The sequence below is a fragment of the Pteropus alecto genome, unplaced genomic scaffold (genome assembly GCF_000325575.1).
Source record: "Pteropus alecto unplaced genomic scaffold, ASM32557v1 scaffold7, whole genome shotgun sequence".
In the NCBI taxonomy this organism is placed as follows: Eukaryota; Metazoa; Chordata; class Mammalia; order Chiroptera; family Pteropodidae; genus Pteropus; species Pteropus alecto.
The window spans coordinates 55,850,526-55,873,616 of NW_006494614.1; the positions used below are offsets into that span (position 1 = coordinate 55,850,526).

A 23,091-nucleotide genomic window follows, 5' to 3' on the forward strand; every position below is an offset into this window, starting at 1 on the left:
TGCTGGAATGATCATCAGAACTGAACTCTCACTGGGTACACAGTGGAAGGTAAAGCCACTGCTACCCCAGGTCGGCTTGTACCTATGCCCATCCAGTTTTCAATGAAGCAGCCACTGGTGTTGCAGCCCTCGGTAAAGGTGTCATTGCCCCTGACAGTTTCACTCATGAGCTCAGAGCTTGACCACCATAGCAAGCGAGCCCGTATTGTCCCTAAGGTACTACTGCTGGCTGATGATGGCACAACCCCTCTGCCCACTGCAGAACTAGCGAAGAAGGAAAAACTCTTCAGAGAAGGGCTGTCTCCTCTGTTTCCAGTTCAGTCCAGCAAGGAGGAAGAAATCTAGCCCAGGGAGGAAACCACACTTAGGGAGGCCCATCAAAGAAGAGAGCCTGCCCTTGGAATAGTGGCCCTCATGGTGCCTGTCTGTTAGAGAAGCCGTCTTTGTCCTGGGAGGACTCGTCTCACTCTCCGACTCCAGAGACCCAAGAAGTCCTACAGCGGGCTCAAGTCTCCAGCCCGGTGTGTCTCTGAAATGCTTGTGATTAAATGAAGGGAGAGGAGGGAGATGAGCCCATCTTAAAGGAAGCAGCACCTACATCCTCCCTGTGTGGATTAGCCTGAGCTGCTCTTCTCAGAAGGCCCTGGGACTTCACGATGAGCCACAGAGCTTGTTCTCCCCTCAGAGTCCTCTGCGCCTGCCTCCCAGCTTGGCTGCTCCCAAGGAAGGGAGGACCTTTTAAGACACCCATTTAGGAGATGCTGCCCATCTCCTTCGCCCTGAGCAAATCTGCCCTCTCCTTGACTCCCGAATCCTGGAGGTCACACCCCAGCCCAAGTTGGGGAGCTAGATTTCAGCCCAGTATGAAGCCTACAGGGTCCCTTTGGCCCCCTGCCTGACTCCCTGGGGGTGACAGATCTCAGTACCACTCACACTGAAAAGTCTCCTGTTCTTTGACTCACTCCAAGAGTGCCTCAATTCTGAGCCCTTTGACCTCCGCTGTGGCTGTTACACTTTAGATATGTATGTATATCTACAAGCCAGTCTACCCCAAGTCAGGCTCCCCTGAGCCACAGGTTGCTGGCCTTTGAGCCAACCATTCCCTGACAGAAGGCCTGGTTCTGGATACAATGAATGATAGCCTGAGCAAGATCCTGCTGGACATTAGCTTCCCTGGCCTAGAGGAGGACCTGCTAGGCCCTGACACCATCATTTAGGCTGAGTTCATTCCTGAGCTGTGGTAGAGGCCTGACCTTATCCTTGCCACTCAAGCTGTCCACTCTTCTGGGCACTTGTGTGGTTGGGCTATGCAAAACCTCTGAATAAGGACAGTAGGCAGGAACTGTCTACTCCTTTAGCTCCACCTTGCCTGGTTATGCCAGAGCAGATGTCACAGGATAGGTGCCTTCTGCACTGGACCCTTTGCATGCAACAAGGCCCTAGTGACTGGTCTCTTTGCCTCCCTGTACTCCCCAAGAGAATCTGATTCCTCACTCTTGCTATTAGAGCTGAATGGTGAGCATAGCAAAATGAAGGGTGAAAAGAGGTTAGAACTCCCCAAACTGTTTGCATTCAGTGCCTAGGAGTCTCTCACCTTCCCTGCTCCTCCTGCAAGGTGGCCTTTGTTGATAGTGTATGTTCTCCAGATTATCCTCCAATTAGAAATATAAGCTTATTTCCTTAGATCATTATCTAGAAACTGCTAGAAGGTTGGTAAGATGACAGGGGTTTCATTTTGCTTCTGTTCCTTGCTTTTAGTTCCTTGAGGTGGGAGGACCTGTAGTGCATGGCTTCTTCAAGGTTCACGGTACCTGCCTCAAGGGTTCTTTACTGTAGGCACCCAGACAAGTGAATCTGCTTGCTGGAGTCCCTCTTATTCTCTCCCCACCCCATGTTTCCAAGTCAGCTTTCCTGCAAGAAAAGTTCTGGTGAAAAGGTCTCCTGTAATAAGTCAGGAGTTGAATTGGGGATGGAGGATGATGCATCTGAAGCAAAGAGTGTGGGTGCCCATATATGCACCCATGAGATGTTTCTCTGTTAATGTTCCTAATCATGCTGGAGAAACTGGATTGATGAGGACTTGGCCCAGGGCTTGAGAAGGCTGAAGGGGCCCTGACCTGCCTGGCTTCCTTAGCTTGTACCACAGCTTTGCAAAGAGCCACCCCAGGCCCCAGCTGACCACATGCATGTGAGCCAGCTCAAGAACAGTACTCAGTAAAATCCAAGGTGGAAATAAAAGGATGATCACTGAAATTGTTAATAAATATTGAGGTAGCTGATTAAAAAATAAATTTCTTTAGAAACAGAATATTAAAAAAAAAACCAACCTAGAATTGCTGTTAAAAAAATGAATTCAAGAAACTTGGCACCCAATTGGAAATATAATTGCTATAAAATGGTGTTTTCAGTTACTACACAGATAAAAAATTATTTCTTTCAACATGTTTATGGAGTGACTTATGTGCTATGCACTGATGTAGGCACTTGGGATACATAATTGAACAATGTGAAATTCCTGAATGCTTTAGTAATTAGGAAAAACTCAGACTATACACACATGTTTATGCATATATGTAAAATATTAATATGTTGTAGGACAAGCCTATTTCTGAAGCCAGTACTAGAAAAGTTTTTAATTATCATACTTAAAGTGAAATATTGAAGTTATTATGAAAAAGACTAAATGATGGTAGGATTTGGGAGGAAAAAGGAAATTATGCTTTGAATTTCCTTAAATATAATAAACAAATGCGATTGATCTTCAACAATAATATACTTGGCCTGTATGGTAGACTGTGTTATTGTTCAGAAACCTTTGCTTCTCCTCTCTGGGGAAGCATTATACTTCCTTGCCCTAATGACATCACGCCTGGCCTTAGATTTGCTTTGGCTAATGAAATATGAGTGGAAATGATTTATGTTTACGTTTGAGTAGAAGCTTTGAGTCATAACCTAGAGTCCTATATTTTCATTTTTTCTCTTCTCTCATAATCAACAGATCTGAATAGACACTTCTCCATAACCCTAAGGTCCCAAATAAAAACATGTAGTTGAGCCATAGCCAACTCTTGTTTGACATAGCGTGAGCAAGGAATAAAGTTTTATTACTGAAGGCCACTGAAATTTTATTCCTGCAGCATAACCTAGCCCAGTGGTTCTCAAACTTGAGCATGCATTGGAATCAGATGGAGATTTCGTTAAAACGTAGATTGTATAGATAGTTGAGACCCACTCGAATTGAGCAGATCTAAGGTAGGGACCAAGAATTTGTATTTTGAACAAGTTATCATCTGATGTTGATGCTGCTCCAGGGACCAACCACACTTGGAGAATCACTGGCCTAGTCTTTCCAGATGGATACAGCCTGTTAATTTATATTCCTGGATACCTTAATTATTTAATAAATGCTATAACAATAAAATGCAGAATATTTCCAACCTCATTATTAAAGAACTAAACTTTGTAAATTGCTCCTTTGATTTTTGGAGCATGAAACACAAAATGCCATAAGAAACCCTAAATTTGATGAAGTAAATTAGATAACTATGGAAATCACTATCATATTAGCCACAGTCAAATCACCCCCCACCCTGCCTCCAATCTACAAAGAACAAAGAGTTTGAGAAAGAAACAGTAACATTTAATTGTGGAAGAAATTGCCATTCTTGATAGACTAGGTAGGAAATCTCTCAAAAAAGAAGGGCAGTTAAAGAGGGCATTGCGTATAGAAGGACCAGGATGACCAAAATGAAACAGTTGAGAAAGTGTTAAATGTGTCTGAAAGTAACTAATGATTCAGTTTACTACTGAGAGAGAGATAAGAGGGAAATAATCTCATAAAATGATCTCTTCTTTCAGAAGTCCAATTTCTTGCCTGATATATAATAGGAGACACAATGAAACTTCAATTCAGCACTGTTTTTTGTATTCACACATGCAATTGAGGTGCTTTTGGAATTTAGATTGCTAAAAGTGGCAAAGTAACACCAAGGGTAGGCCTTATGATTGTCCAGGAAATTGTGGAGAGACTGATGTGAAAAAGTAGCTGTCGTGAAGAGGAGGTGTATAAGAAAAACCAGCATGGGTTCCTGACCAAAGTACACTTTCAGGCAAATCCTGTTTAGATAGGACATGTGGAAGTGAGAAACTGGAAATTGGTTCCTTTAAAACTATCCATGCTCTTATGTCCTTTGTAAAGTCTTTGCATAATATCAGTTGGAAGAGCTTTGCTCTCTCTCTTCATTCAGGTGATTTGTGGGTTCTCTTCTACAGTCCAAGATCCCCCTACTTCTCTGTAGTATTTCTTCTTCACAGTGAGACCTCAGCAGTCTCAGAGTTAGGTTAGGATATAAAATGATTTTACTGTTGTATGAAGATAGGTGGGACCAAAGTCTGTTTTCCCGTAGATCACTTAACCTCCCTGAAGCCTTGGTTTCTTAATCTGTAAAATATAATAATCTCAGGTTACTTTAGCTCTAATATTCCATTTTTCTAATACCATCTATAGTCCAGCAAGATTCCAATATGTGTTAACTTGCCAATTTGTATTATACATACCACAAGTTCATCATCTTTGAGGTGAGTGAAGTAAAATGAAGTTTTTGAAATGAATGTTTTCCTTTTAGAATTAAGATACTCTGTAGTCCTGTTACTAAGAAAACAATAATTTTCCAAAAGGTTCCAAAATGTTGTTTTTGCTCCATTACCTGGAGGTGAATATTTTATTTATTTTAGATTTAACCTTTGATATTAAATAAGTATCAATTTATGAAAAAGTATAGCCTGATGTTATAGTTTTAAATAGTTGCTCGTTTTGTTCAATATGAAAGTCAGTTGCCATATTATTTTAATGATATAGATACCAACATGCATTTGAAAATAAATTAATGTTGATTCAAGGATTCTATATAATTGAAAACATTTGTTTTAATCTTTTTCACAACCATTATAGGAGGGGAAAAAATGAAAATATATGCTAGTCTTGAGGTCTTTAAAAATATGCTAGTTCAGTATTGTGATTATAATTTTAATATGTATAATATTTGTTCATAGCAATGCATGACCTTAAAAAGTTGCTAAGTTTTTTCTTGGATTTATATAACACACCATTTTGATCTTAAATTTGTTTTTTTTACCTATAGTTAATTTGTGAAGTTTAAACACATGACATTTCCTCAGGAACTGCAAATAAGCCTTTCGGTTTAGGTCCAATAGAACTAAAATCTTCTTTTACAAGTATTTAAAAGTTTGACTAATATTGATATCACCAATTCTTTTTGAGAGGGATATTCATTCTAATTAACATTTCTCTTAGAAACAATTTGAATGTGATTCTTGTTTCCTTAGCAATTGAAGACAGCTTGGAGCCTGACCTTCTAGTTTGTATTTTAAAGCAAAAACAGTTGCCAGCCTGTCTAAATTTAAGGAGAAACCTGATTTTATTGGAGTCGTTACTGTAAGTTTGAATCGAAATGTTTCCAATTTATATTTAGGACACACCAGAAAAAAGTACATAATAATCATCTGGGGATTTACAATCAGACTTGATTACCTATAACTGTGCCCGCTTCAGCAACTTTTCTTTAGGTTCTTGAGAGCCGTATTCTGTTTTGTTTGAAAAAAATTATTGTAAAATATTTATCAGAATCAAAAGTAGTATTTTTAATGCACTGGGAGAAGTCAGTATTTAAAGGAATCCAATTGAAATTTATTTTGAAGCTGTATAATGTATTCATGAAGCTAACAAAATAATCTTCCTCAAATTTCTTAATTTACTGCTATACCAACTTCAGATTTTTGTATTTTCTTAAAATAGGAATTTAACATTAGTTATTTTGTTTTCTCTTATTAAGTGCCATATGCAAGCTGAAACTGAACTCTTTAAGTTTATTATTCAAACAACAGTCATCTTAAGAGGAAAACATATTGTATGTATGTAAACGATGTAATTTATTTTCTTTACACACCTCAAGTTCTGAGTAGTAAATTGAAATGATTGATTTAACCTATTGGAGTATACATATGTGATTAGGACACCGAAGATTTTTTAAAAACAAAACAAAAATGTCTGAAATTAATCTCATGTCAATCTTTTTTGATATCTTATGATAAACAAGTATCAATCAAAATCTAGCTAATATTGATCAAGTTTTAATTACTAAATTGTAACTGAGTATTAAGGTGAACTTCTGCACTTGAAAATGGATTAGGAAAAGTGGTTTATTATTTTATGTGGGTTTTTATAAATAAATGAAATTTAACTTTATAGTAAGAAGAAACTGTATAACGTTGCACAAGTTTTCTTTAAAATGAAGATAACTGTGAGTCAAAATTTGAGTCATTCTGGTTCTTTTTTAACTTTCAACTTAAAATTTCTATTTGTGTTCACACCACATATTTAGGTTTTAATACCAATGATAATTAGATAATTAGACAAATCAAACTTTTGAAGATTTAGTATTATCTGTAGCTATAATATATAATTAAGTTTATATATCATTCTTTTCTTACTCCCAGTATACTTGAACTTTAAGATATTTTCTTTTTTAAATAGTTTTGTTCACATAAGAATGCAACTTTTATTTTTGATACTGAGTTACTTAGATGATTGATATAATCAATGGAATAGAATATTTTAAGAATTATCATTGTGCGCTTTTAAATCCATCTTTATTTTTTTTTGGCAGTCTCTTTAATTGTGACTTTGCATATACTACCTTTCTCAAATCATTTAAGTAGATGCTGGACTAAAGAAATTTGAAGTACAGAGTAATTAAGCTCCTAGAAAGCACTTACTAATACAGGAAATTGTTGCTAGAACTTCTAGTTAAGGTTATTTTCATTTATTTGACATACAGATAACTTTGCAGACACCTTGTATATTTTTTTATGGTCCGATATAGTATATAATTTATCTTTGCATTCCTCAAGTGATTGGCAGCACAGTGTCTTCTGTACATTAGGTGCTCAAAAAATGATTGTTGAGTGAAGAAAGATAGATGACGTGACATTTAACCAATATTTGAGTTTCCTTCTAACCAATTCAGTGAGCAAAAAAATACAAAAGATTTCTGAAATTTATACTTAATGAATTTTTTAAAATGATTGTAATCACCTAATTATCCATGTTTATTGGGATCATAGTTTCAGAAAATTCTAGCCTAAACTGTTTATTTTAGTTAGCAATTTTATGCCTTCTGTCACAACTTTACAGCAGTATTAATTAGTAAAGTTGCCTTGTTTGAGTTTTACATTCTCTGCCATTATGTTGGTGAAATAAAGACGAATACCTTTTATACTGTTTAATCTGTTCCTAAATGTTCTATTGATGTTTTTAATTAAACTATACAAATAATATATAAATATATAGTTGTAAAGATTTAAAAATGATATATAATATAGAGAGTAAGAAGTTATATTCTTTTTTCATGCCTCTTCACCCATTTTACTTCAATAGATAGCTTACTAACAACTGTTTTGAGTTACATCTTTTGACCACTTTCTATAGCCATATGATTTCACTTGTATGTGGAATATAAATCAAAAAGTAACAAAGGAATAACAAAAACAAACTCATAGACAGAGATAACAGAATGATGGTTACCAGAGAGGAAGTGGGGTGGGGAGGAGGGTGAATTGGGTAAAGGGGGTCAAATATATGGTAACAGAAGAAAACTAGATTTTTGGTGATGAGCACACAGTAGAATATACAGATACAACATTATAATGTTATACATCTGATATTTATATAATATTATTAATCAATGTTACCTCAATTAAAATAAAAAAGAAGAAAAAGAAAAAACAACCAATTTGACCAAAAGGTATTCTTGTGGTGTGACAAATTCTAACCCCTTACAGAACAGGAAATCACCTATTATTAAAAGTCTAATATTGCTATAATTACATCGGGGAAGTTAATGCAATTTGATTAAAATTAGCAGCAGTTTGAATGCCTATAAATATATTTTTAAGGGAAAACATACAACAAAATATTTGATACAGCAAACACATCAAAGAGCTCAGATTCTTCCAAAAATGGTTTACTAGTGACATCTGCTGGTATAATGTAGTAGAGATAAAAGTATCTCATTGAAGTAATTTCACAGAAATTAAGCATAAGATAAAGAATCTTTGTAGGCAAAATTGTTTCTTTTACTATTACTAGCATTACACTTCTACTTGAAAATTTTTTTTGTCTTTGTGAGTTCCTCACATTGACATCTGACCAAGAATATTATTCTAGTAATAACATTAAGCTTCTTTATACTTTCTTGTACATAGTCTTAAATTCCAAGTGGAATTTGGAATTTGGGAGTTGTATATTTGCTGTTTTTTTACACTTGATCTTAGCCAAAAGACTGAGAAGTGATTAAGGTTTTTGATATAATGCTACAAATTCTTTTTTCTCTGTCTCCCCTGGCTTTGTTTTATATCGTACATAGCATATAACCTTGCAGATGTGGAAAGATTCAGTAACTATAGATTGAATCATACTAGTTATTTTTGTCATTTGCATAGACTAACTTTAATAGCAAAGTTAATGTATACGTGAGTTAAATGCGTTATCTTTATGCATACTCTAAAAATGAGACAATATTAGAAGGTATTTTTATTAGGAGGAGAAATGAATTTTTCTTCTATAGAAATTTTCTGTACTATAGGTTATGCAGAAATAAAACATATTCAGTTTTTGGATATTTTCTCTATCAACACTTACTGCCTCTCCTGAAACCCAAAGTGTTCCTCACTTCAGTAAATGGACATTTTATCTTTCCATTTGCTTAAACTGACAATATTTCAATAATTTGTAAATTCTTGTGTTTGCTCGTACCCCACATTCAGACCGTCAAGGAATTTAGCCAACTCTGTTTTTGAAATCTTTTAGAATCTTACCATTTCTTTCACCTCTACCACTATGATCTAGTCAAGCCACAATCATCTTTCCCCTTGGAATTAGCCTCCATGCTTCTAACTGTGCCCTCCTGTAGTCCATTTTCCAACTAGCAGTCAAAGTGATTATCTTAAAATTTAAAACCTATCTTGTCATTCCACTGCTGAGAACCTTCCACAGTCCTTACCATGGCTAAAGGGCTCTGTAGGAATTGTAGACCACTCTCTCCCACCATACTGTGACCTCATTTTCTACCACCATTTCCCTTCCCTGATCTCTTCCAGCTGTAGTAATCTACTTGCTGTCCTCCTTACAAGCTATGCAGACTCCCCATCATGGGCTATGTACTTGCTCTTCCTTCAAACTGAAATGCTCTTTCCTCAAGTCACTAATGTTTCTGATCAAATTACCAAATTTCATCTTCTCAGAGAGGCCCTTCCTGACCACACTATGTAAAATGATAAAGTCTGGGTCCATCACTGTTTTCCCCTTATTCTGTTTTGTTTTTTGCTATAGCAGTTATTATCAATGACATGTTTTCTTTTTCTTTTTCTTTTTTTTTTATTGTATCTCTCCCCAACCTAGAATGTCAGCTGTGTAAAAGCAGGGATTCTGTTGTTCACTGTTACATTCTTAGAACCTAAATCAGTGCATACACATATTAGGCACTCAGTCAATATTTGTTGAATAAATCAGCGAGCCTTAATACATGAATGGAGAATGTGATTTAATTTACATTATAATAACAGGATCCATGGAATAGTGAGGTACCTTCTAATGGGGTCTCCTTGTATAAACTTTATTTTTATCTCATGCTTTGTTACATTTAACACAGATTACAATAGTGTTTCATAGTTGGGTTAAGGCTCAGACAGTACTCTTGGTGTCAAAATGCAAGACACTATTACTATTTTAAAGGTTCTTTTTGTGAGAATAATTACTTTTTTGTTCTTTTGACATAGGCATCTGACCTTCAATTACATTAACAGACCTTATACACATGAATGGAAAAAAGAATAGCTCCTTTTGAATCCATGCTAAGACTTTATCAATATGAAGTGCTTCCCACAGGGTTCTGCTGAAAGAACCAAACTTCCATCATAATGAAATTGCAAATTCATTTGTATATGCCCTTTTATATTTGAAAGCTACTTTTTGATGTTTGGTCTGCAATTAGATTTATTGTTTAAGTTCACAAATATGCTATCCCAACTAGACCAAGTTGTCAGAATCCTTTATCTATTCAGCATTGTACAAAGATAAATAGCTATCTTTTGACAATTATATATTGAAGCCAAAATTTGTTCCCAGTGGTATATAATCTTTTAATCAATCTGCTGCTTTCTGTTTTCCAGTCAATAGACTCCTACTCCCTCACCACACCTATCTAGAAATTACCCAATTATGAGTTTTAAATTACTGAGAAACACTTTCTTCAGATGAAAAAGATAAGTTTAATAATTTTAATGCTAGAATTTTCCCATGCACATTTTTAGCTTAACATATGAATTATTTTCTCTTTACCCTCATTCTTCTGAGAGTAGATAATTATGTACTATATTAGCTGAATTTTCTGGTTACATTTCTCACTATTTACATGACCACAAAGAAGATCATGTTGCTAATTGCGATTAATTGTTAAGTGTTTTAAAATATCTCTGTGCACTTGGATTAAATTCTTTTCTGAGATTTTATGTGTCCTCCATTAAAAATGTATATATTTGAAATTAAGATAGATTTCCTATATTTTTTGTGCATTTTTTGTGACTTTTTATATAAAAGATATTTAGAGAGAATTGCCCAACTAGACTTGAGGCTGTGCTTTTTATTCAAGAATATCCCATGTCTAATATTAATATATATTAGAGCATTATTATATCACCTATTTTTATAGTTTCTCCAAGGGATTTTGATACTAGATACCTAAAAGATTCTTTGGTACCTTGATCATACCTATACAGCAGGCTGTTTAGACCAGTAATGTCTGTCTCCATTTAAAAATATTGTTAAAATAGTTTTTGTAGATCTGAAAATCTTTTTTTTTTTTTTTTTTTTGATTGCCATGTATTTTGAGTCTTTCCTCATTAAAAGGAATATACTCTTTTAGGAAGAGGTATAAGAGAAAATCACAGCTTCTAAATCAGCTGAACTTTTTTCCCCTGAATTCTGACTGCTATTTATTTTGTGACTTCTGGGAAGTTGCTGCCTTTGGGGGCCCTCAGCACAACTGTGAAATAGAGAAATACCTGTTCAGAGAGTTGTGATATAATTAAATGAGACAACACATATAAAGCCCCCAAACAATGCCCAGCAATGGTAAACACTCAGATATTATTTGGGATCCCTTTTCTTTGCTCTTCCCTTACTCCTACCCTATTCCCCATGCTATGTTATCTGATTGGGCTTACTCAGAAGTTAAAACTGTTGAACTAAACTTAAAGCCTTCATTTTGCCTGCCAACTCGATACTGCTCTTCATTCACTGAATTAATAAGTAGGAGGAAGTCAGGACCTTGAATTGACCTATACATAATACCCAGCAGGTGTATGTGGCCTTTTCCTTCAGAACAAATTGCTTCCCCATGGTTTGAGTAGAATGAAGAATACTCCACTCTCAGCCTTCATTTTAAGTCTTCATGGAACCCTTAGAAGATGTTCTTGAATCTCTCTTCAACCTGCAAATCTGAGAGTTGAGCCTTAAATTATGTTAAAGTGACATAAGAAAACCTTATTATGTTAATCATTTTGTGTAAGATGGCTTGCTTCATTCTTTGTTGTTCGGCCATTTGTACTGCTCTGATCATTGTCCTAAAAGTGTTTCACCTGTGAAAAATGATCATTTTCAGAAAAATTTTAATAGCTATTTAATATGCTACTAATACTACTTTATATCTCAAACATATAATTTAATTATTGTAAATTTTTATTTCGTTTTAGGTGTAAAGATGGTTTGAAAGGATTTACATTTTCCGCACTTAGGTAAGTAGTATATTTTATTTACCTTTATGTTAACAGAATTTGTGAGTTAACTTTTTCTTAAAAAGTAGTATCATTATGCATAATTATAACAAGTTTTTATTGACTCAGTTTTTTAGCTGAAAGTAATTTTAGAAGTAACAAAAGTGACTTTCTGACTATTTCATTATAAGAAAAATTTGTTAGGTTCCCCCCACCCCTAAAAATCAGTCAACAACTAATTTGGGGGCCTATGATGTGCCTTATATCATGGAATATTAGAAAAGGATTGCCAGAACATTCTTTTTAGGGAGCTTTGAAAGACAAAGCTACACATGAACAATTACTGGAAAATTGCTTAATGGTGTGATACCTGATTGTTACTGGCTTTCAGCTCTTGGGTTCCCCCAAATAGAAGTTTATAGGAAACCCCAGAAAAATTCCCAGACAAATTTTATTAAGTTTTTATGCTCTAGCACAGAGGTCTCCAACCTTTTTGGCACCAGGGACCAGGGCTCCTATGAGAATCTAATGCCTGATGATCTGAAGTGGAGCTTAGGTGGTGATGCTAGCGCTAGGGAGCAGCTGAAAATACAGATGAGCTTCGCCCACTTGCTTGCCACTCACCTCCTGCTGTATGGCTGGTTCCTAACAGGCCATGGACTGGTACTGATCCACGGTTCAGGAGTTGGAGACTTCTGCTCTAGCACAAGGGGGGCAGTGCAGAGAAAAGGAAGGTCCTCCCGACTGACTCAGTTTGGCTTTGTTTGGCTACTTTTATAAGCTGGGGACAAATGGGTTTGTCCGAAAAGGTGGGCTTTTTGAAAGTGTATGGCTTTCTTTGTCTTTACATTGCCTGATAACCATGTTCACACCAGTGCTGTGGGGCAGCATGGTAGACTGCTCATTATTGCCACCCCGGAAAGTTGTATAGCAGTCAAACCATTATCAGTTCCGGATGTGAAATAGTGGTTTCGACATCTGTGTATGAAAGTAAATAGTTAGAAGAGAGATAATAGTCAGCTATTTCTAAATTTTTGTGTAAGGGGTGATGGGGTGGTGGCATTCTTGTGGTCAGCTAATCTGGAGTTCCTCCTGGCCATCTGGCATTCCCTCAGCCCTGGGCTCATGTCTTTGTGCGGTCATTGTGGGCTTCCTTACAGTAGGACTTTGTGCAATGTCAAACACATTTTGGATTATAAGCTTCACTGGAGTAACTAGAGTCTTCTCTATACCTCAGAGCCCATGTCTTATCACAATAATTGCTACATGATAGATATGTAGAAATGTTGGTTAGCATTGTATTTTTGTAGTTCACCAAGTAGTTTTATGTAGATTAGAAAACTAAATTTTCACCAGTACGTGGGATGGATGTTTTTATGCTCATGTGACATGATGAATCCGAGGCTTAGAATGTTTGAATAATAATTTAACATCATGTAATGACTATATGTACTTACTCCAAACCCAGTGCTCTTCCAGTTCATGTCATAAATGTTACTTATTTTCTGCTCTAAAGTACATATACTAGATGCTTAGCAAAGATTAGTAGTGTGATATTTACTGCAAATATAGGAGAGAAAATTAGGGTGGGCTTTAGTACCAGGAGAAGGTTTTATATGATTGTCTTATCAGATTATTTTGAGGGTCAAATGAGTTAATGCATAAACAGTTTTTAGAACTGGGCTTGCCATCTAGGGCTCAAGAAGTGTTGACTATTATTGTCATTATTTTTTAATTAAAAATTTTTTCAATTAGAGTTGACATACAGTATTAGTTTCAGATGTACAACATAGTGATTAGATATTTAAATAACTTACGAAGTTATCACCCTGATAAGTCTAATATGCATCTGTCACTATATATAGTTATTACAATATTATTGACTATATTCCCTATGCTGTACTTTACCTCCCCATGACTGTTTTTATAACTGACAATTTTTACTTCTTAATCCCTTCACCTTTTTCACCTCCCACCCCCAACCCCATTCCCATCTGGCATCCATCAATTTGTTTGCTGTATCTATGAGTTTTGTTTATTTATTTGTTTGTTTATTTTGTTTTTTAGTTCCACATACAAGTGCAATCATATAGTATTTGTCTTTCTCTATCTGACTTATTTCACTTAGCATAATAGGTCCATCCATGTTGTTGCAAATGGCAAGATTTCATTCTTTTTTAAGGCTGAGTAATAGTCTGTTGTATATATGTACTATCTCTTCTTTATCCATTCGTCTTAGGTTGCTTCCATATCTTGGCTATTGCTGCAGTGAACATAGGGGTACATATATCTTTTTGAATTCTGTCCTGCTAACTTACTGAATTAATTTATTCTAATAGTTTTTTGGTGGACTGTTATCTATGTTATCTATGTATAATATGTCATCTGAAAATAATGACAGTTTTCCTTCTTCCTTTTCAATTCAGGTGCCTTTTATTTTTTTCTTGTCTGATTGCTTTACCTAGGACTTCCTTTAAAAGTGGTGAAAGCGAACATCTTGTCTTGTTCCTGATCTTAAAGAAAAAGCTTTTAGCTTTTCCCTATTGAGTATAATGTTAGCCTTGGGTTTGGCATCTATGGCCTTTATTATGTTGTGGTGTGTTCTCCCTACCTCTACTTTACTTTTTATCATAAATGAATGTTGGACATTTGTCAGTTGCTTTTTTTTGTATCTGTTGATATGATGTATGATTTTTATCTTTCATTTTTTTTATGTGGTGTATCACGTTAACTGACTTGCGGATATTGAATCAGCCTTGCGTGCCAGGAATAAATCTCACTTGATCATGTTGTGTGATCTTTTTAATGTATTGCTAAATTTGGTTTGCTAATATTTGTTGAGGATTTTGGCAACTATGTTTATCAAGGATATTGGCTTATATTTTTTTTGTAGTGCCTTTGTCTGGTTTTGGTATTAGGGTAATACTAGCCTCATAAAATGAGTTTGGGAGCCTTCCCTCCTCTTTAATTTTTTAAAATAGCTTGAGAAGGATAGGTATTAATTCGTCTTTGAATGTTTGGTAAAATTCACCTGTGAAGCCATCTGGTTCAGGGCTTTTGTTTGGTGGAAGTTCTTTGATTACTGATTTGATTTTGTTAATAGTTCAGATTTTCTTTCTTCCTGATTCAGCCTTGGAAGATTGTGTGTTTCTAGGATTTTATCCATGTCTTCCAGAGTTGTCCGATTTGTTGGCATATAATTGTTCCTAGTAATTCCTGATGATTTTTTGTATTTCTGTAAGTCAGTCGAAACTTCTTTTTCATTTCTGATTTTACTTTAGTCCTCTCTCTTTTTTTCATGATGTGTCTGGCTATAGGTTATCAGTTTTCCTTATCTTTTAAAAGAACCGGCTCTTGGTTTCATTGATCTTTTCTATTTTTTTTTTTATATTATTTCATTTATTTCTGCTTTCATCTTTATTTCCTTCCTTCTATTCACTTTGGGCTTTGTTTGTTCTTTTTTCTAGTTCTTGTAGGTTTAAGTTAGATTATTTCAGGTTTTTGTTTCTTGATGTAGGCCTGTATTGCTATGAATTTCCTTCTTAGAACTACTTTTGCTGTGTCCTATATATTTGTGTTTTCATTTTTGTTTGTGTCAAGGTATCTTTTGATTTCTTCCTTGATCTTGTTGTTAACCCATTCATTATTTAATAGCATGTTGTTTAGCCTCTATGTATTTCTGTGTTTTTCTGTTTTTTTTTTTCTTTATAATTGATTTCTAGTTTTATACCAATGTTACTGGAGCTATGTGTTATGATTTCAGTCTTCTTAAATTTATTGATACTTGTTTTGTGGCCTAACATGTGTCTTGTCCTGAAAAATGTTTCATGTGCACTTGAAAAGTATATATATTCTACTACTTTGGGGTAAAATGTCCTAAAAATATCAGTTAAGGCCATTTATTCTAATGTGTCATTTAAGGCAGCTATTTTCTTGTTGATTTTCTGTCTGGATGATTTATCCATTGATGCCAGTGGGGTGTTCAAGTCTCCTACTATGACTGTATTACTGTCAATATCTCCCTTAATGTTCATCAATATTTCCTTTATACATTTGGGTGCTCCTTTGTTGGGTGTGCAGATGTTTATGAGAATTATATCCTTTCGTTTAGATTGATCCTTTTATTATTATCATTATCATTATCATTATGAAATGCCCTTCCTTATCTTGTTACAGCCCTTGTTTTAAAGTCTATTTTGTGTGATATAAGTATTGCTCCCCTATCTCTTTCTTTTCATTTTCATTTGCATGTAGTATCTTTTTCATCCATTTACTTTCAATCTCTGTGTTTTTCAATCTCAAGTGGGTCTCTTGTAGGCAGCATAGGTATGGGTCTTATTTCTTTCACCCATTTAACCACCCTATTTGTTTTGATTGGTGCATTTAGTTCATTTACAGTTAAAGTAATTATTGCCATTGTATTAATTTTTTTTTCTGATCGCTTTCTAGTTTTTATCTCTTCTTCTCTTATTCTCATGCTCTCCTTTTGTATGTTGCTTTCTCTGGTGTCATGTTTGGATTTCTTTCTTGTATATCTCTTGTAGGCTTTTGGTTCATGGTTATTATGTGCTTCATATATAACAAGCTATGTTTACAGCAGTCTACTTTAAGTTGATGAGGCTTAAGTTCAAACACTACAATTTTTGCTCATTTCTTCCACCTTTATGTTTTTGTTTTTCCTTTTTACTTTGTGTGTGTGTGTGTGTGTGTGTGTGTGTGTGTGTGTGTGTGTGCATGTGTGTATCCCTTAATTTATTGTTGTCATTACACATGATCTTTCTACTTTGGCCTTTTAACCTTTGTACAAGCTTTATAATTGGTTTATTTACTGCTTTCACTGAATATATGGCTTCATCAGTGAGAATTTTTTCTCATATTTTCTTATTCACATTTTTGATGTTTTCTTTTGTACTTAAAGAATCCATTTAACATTTCTTGAAATACTGGTTTAATGGTTACAGACGCCTTTAGCTTTTTATTGTCTGGAAAACTCTTTACCTCTCCTTCAATTCTAAATGATAGCCTTGCTGGGTAGAGTGATCTTAGTTGTAGGTCTTTGTGTCTCTTTTTCAAATAAACTTATAAAGGGTTGATTTGGATGATTTGCACTTATATTTTCCTTTGTATTATAGGAAAATAATGTGGAAAAATGGCTATCAATTTTTGCTAATTCTGTACAGATAATAGTAGAAGTTATGGGAATAGATAGCGTCAAGGACAAAACCATGGGGAAAGCCATTGTGAGTGTCTGAAGGTATACCAAGCCTGCTTCATCATAGTTTAAAGCTATGATCGAAGAAGGGTCCATAACTTGGTCATTAAGTACCCAGGCTTTAGAGTCAGACAGTTCTGGGTCCAAATGATTACTGATATTATTGGCTATGGATAAGATACTTTTTCATGCTCACTCTCATGGAAATTATGTAAAAGCCTCAGTACTGTGCCTGTCAGTAAATTCTCATAAAATGCTAATTATAACTCTATTTATTCAGTGTTTGTTGACTAAATATTTACTATTTGCCAGACCCTATGCTAAGCATCGAGATATAATAGCAAAGAAGATATGCATAGTCTCACAGACCTTACCATTTAGTGGAATGTAAACTACTAAAAAGGTGCTTCAGTACTGGGAGTTCTTTGGGCTATGAGAATACAACAGAAGGATTGTTAACTCACTTTAATTTGAGGCAGGGACAGCTTCACCACGGAAGTGACCTTTAATCTGATGTAGTCAGTCTGGTCAAAATAGCAACAGTGTTACAAAATGTGTGAGAGATATTTTATCTGTTCTAGCATAGTTTTGTCTTGTTTGTAAAGAGCATAGTATAGATCTTGAACTCTCCAAACACACCAATGATTAAGAACCAGATTCTTTTTGACTTACATTTACATCAAGGATGTACAGCTGCCACCTGGTGACAATCTCATTGCACATAATTTTATGTTAGATATTTTATAAGTTAGATATTTTACCAAGTTTGTCCAAGTGGATGAGTTGGACTCGCTGATAGTAACAGCTGTTTGTTTCTCTCTTTTATGAATGTTTAAATTGTCTTTTTCTGTTTGTCAGAGGTCCCATTAATGTAGTATTATTGATCCCTTGTTTTATCTATATTTTATGATAGTTTCTGAAAATTGAACAGGTACAGTTCCCTAAGGAAAGCTCAGTTATCTTTATAAGAGCAACAACTTTTATCATGAAGGTACAAATAGCAAAAATTATTAAGGATACTGATTGAGTGATATCTAATGGTGGTAACATTTTCTTTGTATTGTCTTTGGAAAAATATAGTTGCATTTTGATGAGATAGGTGTCTTCTCCTGGGTATTAGGTTTTTTCCAAAAAGAAGTAAGATTAGAATAGCATAGAATTTAAGATTTTCTGATGATATAATATGAAGATACATGGAACTGACCGTTTTCTGATTCTCATTCTTTATTTTCTCATGTATATATAGATGGCCTTCTATTGCACTGCAGCTGTTTCAAGTGACATTAGATATAAATTTAGAGTAAAAAAAATTATAAACTCATTCAATTATAATTATTTGCAGATTTTAGAGAAAAATTGAGTTTTTGTCATTAACTAGTAGATCTAAGTTAATAGTTCATCAGCTTCTTTGTTGGAGAAAACTTTAAGATGTGTAATACCTTGTAAAAAGTGGTGACCTAAGTTAAAAAATGCTTTATAAAAGTGCCCTGCTATATTTTACTTAATTTAATTTTAAAATACTTGCATTGTCAAGCAAATGACCACTAACATTTTCTGAGTATTCAGATTTCAAAAGCCTATTTTTAAAAGGATGATTGGATTTTTATATAAATTGTGAAAAATATTTCAAATGATGAGGTACTTTCCAAAGTTTATTTATATATAAACAAAATTAGATATTTCTCATTGATTTTTTAATTTAAAGGTGAAAAATGCCTCACACTGTAGTCTTTTCTTTAGGTTCATTGTAGGGAAGGAAGAAATCCCCACACATTCTTATTCACCAGAGACAGCATATACAAAAGTGGAACAAAAGACAAAGAAACAGGAAAAACCAAGAAGAATGAATGTGATTTCTCTAGTCAGGAAACTTGTGGATTCAGTGTGAGTTCTTTATCTTTATATTTTAGCATATTTTCTTATTGGTTTATATGACATTTGTGCCATGCTAAGGTGTTATTGTTTTCTTTTCAGGTAATATATTTTTTTTTACCAGAAATTATACAGAGTTTTATAAAAGGCACATGATAGCAAGTGAATATTATTTATTATTTTTGGCAGGACTATATACTGTAATTGCCTTTAAAAATTTTTACATGAAATTGAAATACTTTTCTGTTTCAAACTAGGGAGAGTTGCAGGAAGCTGGAAAGGGGAAACTTCAGGAAACAGATTAGTATGTGCTAACTGAATGTGCCAAGTATGGAAAGGAGGATAAAAAGCTCTGAGAGATTCAAGAAGATGCAGAAATGATAAGGAGCAAACCTTAAGTAAAGGATATTTTGCAATAGTGGCAATTTTTAGGGCTTTGGAAATAAAATAAATCTTTATTTGCATATTACACAAAGAAGTCTATATTTTATATAAATAAATCTTCATTTGTATTTCAAATGCAGATATTTAAGAAAATTTAATGGCTTAAAATTAAATCAGCAATAAAAATAATCTTGGTAGTGATATTTTAGAAAGTATAGCATGAATAGGCAATATAAAAAGTTAGGGGATCAATTATGAGTAGTTGAGGCCCTTTAAGAAACCAGAAAATTTATGTTCTACTCTCATTTTGCCCCTGCTAGACTTTGCGCCTTTGGGTAAGTGATTTAACTACCTGAATCCCAAAGTCCTCATCAGTTAACTGAGGTTAATAATCTCTCTTAAGGAGTGTTGCGTGCATTAAATGAAATAACGTATGAGTTGCCTCATAAACATGAGCACAGAGTAGGTGCTCAAAATTTTTACTGAATTTAAAGACTGTCTTCATTTTGGCATACACTGTGTACAGAAGCTAAGAGGAAGGAAAGGAATAGTAGGCGGCAGGAATAATTGTGGTAGTGAACTTATTAAGCAAGTTCAAAATAGTTATGAGTTACCTTAGTGGGGAGAAGGGAGAAGGAATCCCTCTTAATGGAAATCATATCAGCAAGAATCATAGGGTTACACAGAGAATGTATTATATGGGTGAATGATGCCTTGGATATCAGAACTGTTCAGGCCCTGGAAGAATTTGTCAGCATAGCCTCAAGTCCACTGGTGCGAAAGCAGGTGCAGGATAATACAGAAGCAAAGTGGATCATACAGGAGATGGGCAGTCCAGGACTTGGGAAGCCATTTTAACGAAAGAGTAAAGAAAGATTAAATGACAGTATAGTTGATATCAAAATTTAACTTCACTAGCAAAGGGAGTTTAATAATTTCTGAGTAGTTCTGGTAGCAATGGCTGAAAAATGTTTTCGAAGAGGACACTTAGAAGTATGAAGAGTAATGGTTTACATAAGGCAGTTCTTTTCTGATTCACCTCTTTTCAGGCCTCCAACTTTAATCATTGAGCAGCTTCACATGATCAGATATGTCCTATCATCCTAATGATATAAGCGTTATGGTCGGTATAAACTATTGCTGTCACCCTTCTGTAGGAAAGGCTACCTGTATGCCAGCTGCACTACAGAATTAGATTTCAGAAAAAGTCTTGCTAATCAATTTGCAAATGAAATTGGATGTGGAGCCAGAATATCGCTCTACAAGTAATTGTTATAAACAGGAAAGAGTTAATGTGTTCCAACTATGAAGATAATTAATTAACTGCAGTCTGAAAGAGTTATAAAGACTACTTATTTTGGGAACATGAACTCTTCAAAGAGAAAAGGGGAGAGCCAAACCCATGTTAGATATTTTACTTATTTTTTTATGCCTAGAGTGAATAAATGATGCTGGAGTCAGCATACCAAATAATTAAAATAAGTGTGTCTCGAACAGTAATCCTCCCAGCAGAAATGTTTATTAAACACTAGAGGACTAAGTGGTTTCCAGTTAAATTACAAATAACCTACTTTTGAATTCCCACATGATCTATATCTATATTTATTTTAAAAACTGAATTTTGAATTCTAATACTATATCATGTTTCTTTTCCAGATGTTTTCTCTCAGATATTATTAAGTATAAATTCCTGTAACCTGAGCACATTCTCATTATGATTTTTGCTCAAATACCGACTTCATGGATGATTTACGGCTGTTATACTCTACAATAAGTGATTTAAAGCTCCCAAAAGATTTGTCATAGTAAAAGATAATATATACTTATTTTTCATATTTAGTCACAAATATTTACCAATATGATTTTTCTGTTCCACATTCAAGTATTTTGACTGCAGTCATGTATTTTATGTAATGTGTCAAAATGATGATCAGCAAAGAAAAAAAAACCTGTTATCTTTGCTTCTGTATGTCCTACGAAACCAAAAAATGCACACATTTAGAAATGAGTAGGTAATATTTTCACCTGTTTTGGTTAGAGAGGTTATAGCAGATCTACTCACACATGCATGTGCATGCATGCACAAACACACACATTTTAACTATGATTAGGTTTTTGGTTTAATTTCAGATGTAAGCATGGACCAAGGCATAGATGTTGCAAACATTATGAAGATAATTGCATCTCTTATTGCATTAAAGTAAGTATATAAAAGTATCTTCTTTATTAACCATAGGAAATATGTATAGAAATGTTTATTAAAACCTAATTTCAAAGTAAATGGAAAATTTGACAATAATTGCTATTAATTTTTTGCATTTGACTTGAAAAATAAGAAATTTGAACTAGATAACAATTTAGCTTACTATTTATTTACCAGATTCAGTTAAATAATTTAAAAATTTGCTTATCTAAAAATCAGTGTAAAACTTAAAAGGAGAAGAGAAGAAACAACAAAAAAGAAAAAGTCATTAAAATTTGTACATTGTATGTATCTTCATTAGAATACATACTAGAACAAGGCCCTTGGACTGTGTTGTATGCTAGTGGATCAGCAGTAACACACGTACACTGTGCATAATCTGATACAGTGGCATTTGGTTTTGGACTTGTAAAGCTGTTATATTTTTTAAGGCATGGAGATAACTGGAGCATATTCACAGTTGCTCTACAGTAAGAGTTAGCTATGCCCATTGGCATAAATTCCTTACTCCCTAATACATTAGTGTATTAGTGTGTCTCTCCCTACTCACTCCCACCCCATGCTTTCTATCCCTTTATCCCCCATCACCACCAACTCTGGGAAGGAACTTATTTTCATTTCAGTTGATCTGGCACAGATGGCACCACCTGCTACAAATTCTTCAGTTTTGGATGGTACTCTAACAATTCTGATGCTTTAAAAAGTTTATGTTCTTACACCATTAGATCCCCACTCAGTCGATGATAAGAGCAGGGTTGTAAAGCACCCCAAAAGACAGTCTCCTGGGTGTCATTATGGAAAGGAGTGACTGTATCACATTAGCGATTCCGAATGTGAACACCTACAGACAAGTGTTAACGGTGGCATTTGCTCAAGCCAATACTTTACTTTTGGAGTCTCCAAAGATCTGAATGGGAGTAAAAGCAGTATAATATTTTTTCAGTTGTACAGTGGTTTCTGCTAACACTTCTTTCAAATCTGATTTCCAGCCCTACTTTTAAAGTGGCAAAAAACAAAACAAAACAAAACAAACCCAAAAAATCATCATTGCTGGCACCCTCAGAGTCTGCCAGTTCCCAGAGAGTTATTATTCCATCCAACTGGATGTAATTCTAGTTCAAGGGGGAGACTTCACGGGGGGAACTGATTAAATCAGAAATATTTGAGAAATTTTGGGAAGAGAGTATATGGTATTTAAAAAATTATATGAGAAAGTGAGTGAGAATTCCTAAGCAATGAAAAAAATCTAGTCATTCTTTCAAATGTGTACCAGTACTATAAACTTGGTAATTTATGTAAATATTTGAATATTTTGTCTATGAATATAGAATTTGGAGACCTGGTAGTGAGGAATTTATACCACAAATATGGTATTCTGATAGTGCATCTCATTATTCCATGGACTCAGTTACACCACATGTTAAATCATATCCCTGAGTAAATAATTATATGAATTACTTTCCCCTCTGTTCACTGTACTCTATTCACATTAACTTTTTATTGGTTCCTCATACCTGTCATTCTCATTTTTGGCTTTGTGCTTTCTGTCCAAGCTATCTGAAATGTTTTC

The 23,091-nt window shown here is 34.5% G+C and overlaps 1 protein-coding gene and 1 pseudogene across 4 annotated transcripts in view; both read left to right on the forward strand.

Annotated features, from left to right (window-relative positions):
- LOC102898410 overlaps positions 1 to 1,244 on the forward strand; it is a 2,474-nt pseudogene extending 1,230 nt beyond the window's left edge.
- Positions 1 to 23,091, forward strand: part of TMEM135 (transmembrane protein 135) — a 239,027-nt gene that overhangs the window by 202,291 nt on the left and 13,645 nt on the right. For all 4 annotated transcript variants that reach the window (XM_025042936.1, XM_025042935.1, XM_025042937.1 and 1 more), the window contains 3 exons: positions 11,830 to 11,871; positions 18,803 to 18,946; positions 21,449 to 21,518. In XM_025042936.1, the coding sequence (XP_024898704.1) occupies positions 11,830 to 11,871; positions 18,803 to 18,946; positions 21,449 to 21,518 (256 nt within the window). The remainder of the gene's footprint in view (positions 1 to 11,829; positions 11,872 to 18,802; positions 18,947 to 21,448; positions 21,519 to 23,091) is intronic.